At 35.9% G+C, this 6,316-nt stretch overlaps 1 protein-coding gene across 1 annotated transcript; it reads right to left on the bottom strand.

Annotated features, from left to right (window-relative positions):
- Window positions 1–319: 319 nt before the first annotated feature.
- LOC113316041 lies at window positions 320–895 on the bottom strand. Its single transcript, XM_026564275.1, has one exon. It carries the CDS (start codon window positions 893–895, stop codon window positions 320–322), a length of 576 nt encoding a protein of 191 aa, XP_026420060.1.
- Window positions 896–6,316: the final 5,421 nt, after the last annotated feature.

Here is a 6,316-nt window from a genome sequence, read left to right as displayed (position 1 = left end):
CGGACTCCAAAAGCACTTAATTGGCTGAACCTGCTTAACCTTCCTATGCATCACACGGAAAAAGTTCAAAAGATCCAAGTCCGTTGTAGTATTATGCATGAAACCCTTCAAACGACCAGCGTATTCACTAATCAAATAGAACACTCTCTTCTTAAAAAAATGAATGCTAACAGAAGAATTCTGAAAACATGCCTTATTTCTTGTTTGCCATAATTCCGAGCGAATCACCAAAATAGCTAAAAGCCATAAATCTTTGACAATTCTACTTCTACCCTTTGCTGATTTATATGAATTCACAATATCATAATAAGGTGTTAGATTAAACAAACCTGAACACCACTGCCAAATTTTGAGTTGCAAACGTACAACTCCAAATAATATGCTCCAAAGATTCTTCCTCCATGTTGCACAAGTAACATTTGTTGGCCATTTCAACTTTGAATCTACTCCTGATCTTGTCTTGAGTTGCACAAACCTCACGACATATCTTCCAATTCTGAGCAGCCAATTTGGGATGAATTTCTTTCCTCCACAAAAGACCATAAATTGCTGATTTTGGATACGCCCTTCTAATGATATTCTTTGCTGAAGAGACTGAAAAGTGGCCATTCATCTCCGGCATCCAAACTCTACAATCATTCCCTCCTTGTAACAAAGGCAAATTTGAAAGATCCACACCCGCACGGACCAAATTCTGAATATGATCTCCCTGCATCATCCAAGCATTATTAACAATAATATCACTGACCTTGACATTTCTGTCCAAGTCAGTTTCATTAAGCATATCAGCAATACACTCATTACCATACCAAACATCAAAATAAAGAGATGTAGACCTCCCGTCCCCAATGAGAACCTTGGTATTCTTGTCAACAATAGAATGAATCAGTTTCATGCCCGGCAAAATAGAAGAATTCACCCCATAAAGCTTTATACTACCCTGCTTAGTAGTAAATTTCGCCCATAAGAAACGAGCTCATTTCTTGTTAGAAGAACGAATACTCCACCATAGCTTCATTAGAAGAGCCTTATTAGTAACAACCATGCTGTTTATACCAAGACCCCCTTCCTTCAACGGACAGCAAACCTTTGGATATCCAACAACAAATTTCCTTGCAACTTCAGCATCACCCGACCAAAGAAAATTACGAATAACTCTTTCAGCCTGTTGAACAAATTTTCTAGGCCATTTGTACACCGCCATGTTGTGAATAGCATAACTCGCTATCACTGAATTGATAAGAACAACTCTATCTTGAAAAGAAAGTAACTTACCTTTCCAAACCGAAAGTTGTTTCTTAATTTTCTCTATCACATTACAAATGTGACGATACTTAACTGCTCCAGGCATAATTTGAACTCCCAAATACCTGTCCGGAAAAGTAGTAACTTCCATACCCAGTAAATTAGTGATAGTCCCACAGCGACTCAAAGAACCACCACCATAATAAATCTTACTCTTTTGACGACAGACAGTTTGGCCCGAGGCACTTTGGTATTTACCAAGCAAAGCAAGAAGGTTATGCAGACTCTTCATATTGCCTTTACAAAAAATCATAATGTCATCAGCAAAGAAAAGATGTGTGGGAGAAATACCTCTTTTGGAAAGCATAGGCGTCATCATCTTCTCAGCAAACAACTTTGTAAGATTTCTACTAAGAACATCTTTAATCAGAACAAAAATAAGAGGAGATAAAGGATCACCTTGCCGAAGACCTCTATTGATTTTGAAGAATCCCTCTGGACTTCCATTAAGAAGAATAGAAATCCTTGCTGAGTTAAGAATAGCCAAAATCCAAGAACACCAATTTTGAGAGAAACCATACCTTCGAAAAACCTCTAAAACAAATGACCAACTAACCGTGTCAAAATCTTGAGTAATATCCAGATTCAACCCCAAATTGCCATCCTTACGTTTGGTTTTCAGATCATTGATCATCTCCGACGCCACAGTAATGTTTTCATGAATGTTCCTCCCCTTCATGAAAGCAACTTTTTCTTCTGAAACTAAATTATCAAGAACACTCCCTAGTCTTGTAGCTAAAATCTTAGTAAAAATTTTAAAGAAAAAATTACTAAGACCAATAGGCCGAAAGTTTCGAAGAGTGTTGGCTCCTCTAACCTTGGCAAGAAGAATAATAAGACTAGAATTAGCACCATGAGGAATGATTTGCCGCTGCCAACAGTACGTGATAGCTCTGACAAGGTCATATTGCACCACGTCCCAACAATGCCTATAAAAACAACCAGAGAAACCATCCGGCCCTGGCGCACTATCCGCACCCAAATAGAAAACAGCATTCTTAATCTCCTCCATAGTAGGAATTTCATCCATTCTCTGACTATCCTCCACCGAGATGATGTTATGATCATAATTAAAAAGCTCCTCATCAATAGGCAACTCATCACCATTAAACTTTGACTCAAAAAAAGAAACTGTATAGTCTCTAATTTGATCACAATCAGTAATAACAGCCTCATTATCATCCACCAACTCCGAAATCATATTACTACTCCTGCGCATTCTGATATTAGCATGAAAGAAAGAAGTATTACTAGCTCCCTCCAAAAGCCATTTATTACGTGATTTTTGCTTTAGCATAGTAACATGATGAGAACGAATTTCCTGAAGAATAACTGAAGCCTCCTTGGCAGAATTCAGCTTAGTTATATCCTCTGGATCCTCATCCGAAATACGAAGAGCCACTTCCATAGTCAATTCAGCTTGTTTTAGCTCAACAAAAATATTGCCAAAAACATGTGAATTCCAATCATTCATAGCAGCTTTTAACCTCTTGAGCTTGAAAGGAAAAATAAAAGCAGGAGATCCTATAACAGGAGCATTCCAACAATCACTTACCATTCTCATGAAATCAGAATGAGCAAACCACATCTTCTGAACTCTAAAAGGAGCTCGTTTCGGTCTAGTATTAACAAAAGGAAAGCCAATAAGAGTAGAATGGTCGGAAACTTCACGGGGAAGAGCTTTACACCTCCAATTCTCATACTTAATAAGCCATGCCTCATTAATCAAAGCTCTATCCAGCTTACAAAGGATTCTATGAACACCATATTTCCTATTAGACCAAGTGAATTTAGAACCCAAAAAATCATCTTCAAAAAGATCATTATCATCCATCCAATCACTAAAATCATTGATGACTGAAGTACGTGGTTGATTGCCTCCTTTTTTCTCCTCATTACGAAGAACACAATTAAAATCACCCATAACCAACCAAGGAGTATTAATATCAACTGAGGAAAGTTGTTGCCACAAACTTCTTCTCGTGACTTGAAAATAGCTAGCATGAACAAAGGACACCAACACCCCCTCTGTTGCAATGGTAATAGCTTGTCTACTAGTATTCATAACTACAGACGTAGCTATGTCAATGCACCAAAAAATCCATATGTTACCTTTGGACGAATCAACAGCATTATGAATAAATTCCTTCTTATAACCAGCTACATATAATTTGTGTAAGAAACGCAAGGTACAATGCACCTTAGGTTCAGCTAGACAGAAAATATCTGGCTTAAACTCAAGAATTAACTCTCTTAACTTATTTTTGGCTGCATCCCGTGCAATGCCATTAATGTTCCAATAGAGAACACGCATTAAAAACCAGATTTAGAGCCCTTACCAACTATAGAAGCAACGCCAGAGTTCACTCCTGGTGAACTTCCTTGTTCAACACCAACACGGACATTAGAGTCCTGAAGAGAAGCGGATTCAGAAATTTGTTCTAAAGAAGTATTCCTACCAGCTGTAGTATTCACAATTTTATGCATGGATAGCATGCGTATTCTCTTTACTTCTTGTTCAGCCCTAAACTTTGCATCAGCTGTGCTTTCCTCCACATCTTGCATAGAATTAAGAGCACTATATTTATTGTTATTCAATATAAACTCCCCAGCCGTGAGCTGATCACAAAGAGGAGTTGGAGTTGAAGTCACAATCCTAACAGGTTTAGGAATCCTAGTTCCAACCAAACTTGTCATATTTGAAGGATTAGTTTCACCTACTTTTCCATTCAATAATACGGCTGATTTTGAAGCCTGTGCTTGTTTAGTTCTCGCCAATTCAACATAGACAGATTCAAAATCAGCTTTGGCTTGTGACATAACAGCTTCCAACTGCTTAGCTTTCACCAGCTTAGCAGCAAACTCCTCATCAACCACGTCCCCAACAAAAGTTTCTTCATCATCATGAATAACCTCCAAGCTGTTTGTATCCTTCTTTTTTCCTTTTTTCTTACGCCTAGCAACTTGCCATTCACCACCAACCTTGTTATTCATCACAGGTTGCGCTTCACCAGTTTCGTGAGATTGATTGGTAACCAAAGGTTGACGCTCAGAAGTTTCCTTGGATTGTTTTCTACACTCCTTATCATTATGACCAATTAACTTGCACTTGGAACAATATTTTGGAATTTTTTGGATCCCAACAGCTTGCCAAAAATCCAAACCCCCCACCGTGATATGTATAGCATCAGTAGCCGCTTCAGAAAAATCAATATCCACCAAAACTGAAGCAAAGTGACCATATTCATGTTCAAGAGTTCTTCTATCAACCACAATAGGAGTTCCTAACGATTTTGCAAGAGACAATAACGTTTTTTTTGTCCAAAACTCCAATGGTAACCCTGGAAAAGTAACCCACACCGAAGCATGAGATGTGCGTTGCTTCTCAGCATCAAAACCAGGAAACCATTCAATTAGATTCAACTTTTGGTTTCTAAAAAACCAAGCTTCAGCATTCAAAATCGTATCTTTGGTTGATTGCGTGCGTAACTTGATGGTAAAGAAACCTCTACTCATAGGAATTAATTGAACAACATCTTGGCTTAACTTCCATTGATTTAACAAATCGTTTTTCACCTCTTGAAAAGTGATACCTTTAAGATCTAAACGGCCTATGAGACTGAATTTCCAAATATCGCAACCTTCTAAATAAAACTCCACAGGCAAAACAACAGCAGGCTTTCCTTCTTTTGACGTTGGTGTTGGCAAGGTTTTGAGATCAATAGAAGTTGTTGGAAGTTGTTGCTTTCCTTTCAACTGATCAGCATAAGAGCGAGACCTATTAGTAGATGATTGAGGTGGATCCCCCATCTCAAATCACCTAAAGATGATTGAGAGGAAGAATGAAAAAAGTTGAAAGTTTGTAAAACCCTAAGGAAAAATCGCCTCAGAGCATAGGAGAGAGAAAAAAAGTTTTTTGTTTATTATGAAATTGGACTTCCTTCATATTTTCTTGAATCAACTTACATAAAAATGCAATTTTTACTAGACATATTTCCTTAGAACATATTAATTGTAATTACAATACGTTTTTCTAACTTTTCTGTTAAAGATGAGTTTATCTAGTTTACAAATTAGTCTCAAAAATCAATTTCCGACTTATAACGAAATGTGTAGACTTTTTGAGTTAACGTATATAAAATTCAACATTTTTATGAACTTTTTCTTTTTATGTTGGCTTTGTCTATCTATTTGATTCAAGATAGATGAAATTTGTTAGGATTTGGATTAGTTCTGCGTAATCTTTCATCTTTTTCAATTGTGAAATTTGACTTCCTTGATATTTTCTTGAATCAACGTACATAGAAATGAAATTTTTATTAGAGGTATTACCTTAGAACATATTAATTGTAATTACAATATATTTTTCAAACTTTTTCTGCTAAAGATGAGTTTATCTAGTTTACAATTGAGTCTCAGAAATCAATTTCCGACTTATAACGAAATGTGTAGACTTTTTTGAGTTAACGTATATAAAATTCAACATTTTTATGAACTTTTTCCTTTTGTGTTGGCTTTGTCTTTCTATCTGATTCAAGATAAATGAAATTTGTCAGGATTTGGATTAGTTCTGCTTGGTCTTTCAACATTCTTCTATTGTGAAATTTGACTTCCTTCATATTTTCTTGAATGTTGGTACATAGAAATGCAATTTTTACTAGATGTATTGCCTTAGAACATATTAATTCTGATTACAATACATTTTTCAAACTTTTTATGTTAAAGATGAGTTTATCTAGTTTACAATTTAGTCTCAGAAATCAATTTCCGACTTATAACGAAATGTGTAGACTTTTTTGAGTTAACGTATATAAAATTCAACATTTTTATGAACTTTTTCTTTTTATGTTGGCTTTGTCTTTCTATTTGATTCAAGATATATGATATTTGTTAGGTTTTGGATTAGTTCTGCATGATCTTTTATCTTTCTTCAATTGTGAAATTTGACTTCTTTGATATTTTCTTGAATCAACGTACATTGAAATGAAATTTTTATTAGAGGTATTACCTT

Source organism: Papaver somniferum, chromosome 10, assembly GCF_003573695.1.
Source record: "Papaver somniferum cultivar HN1 chromosome 10, ASM357369v1, whole genome shotgun sequence".
NCBI classification, from domain to species: Eukaryota; Viridiplantae; Streptophyta; class Magnoliopsida; order Ranunculales; family Papaveraceae; genus Papaver; species Papaver somniferum.
Note: the sequence above shows the minus strand (reverse complement) of the source record. Positions and strands in the feature narration are given on the sequence as shown.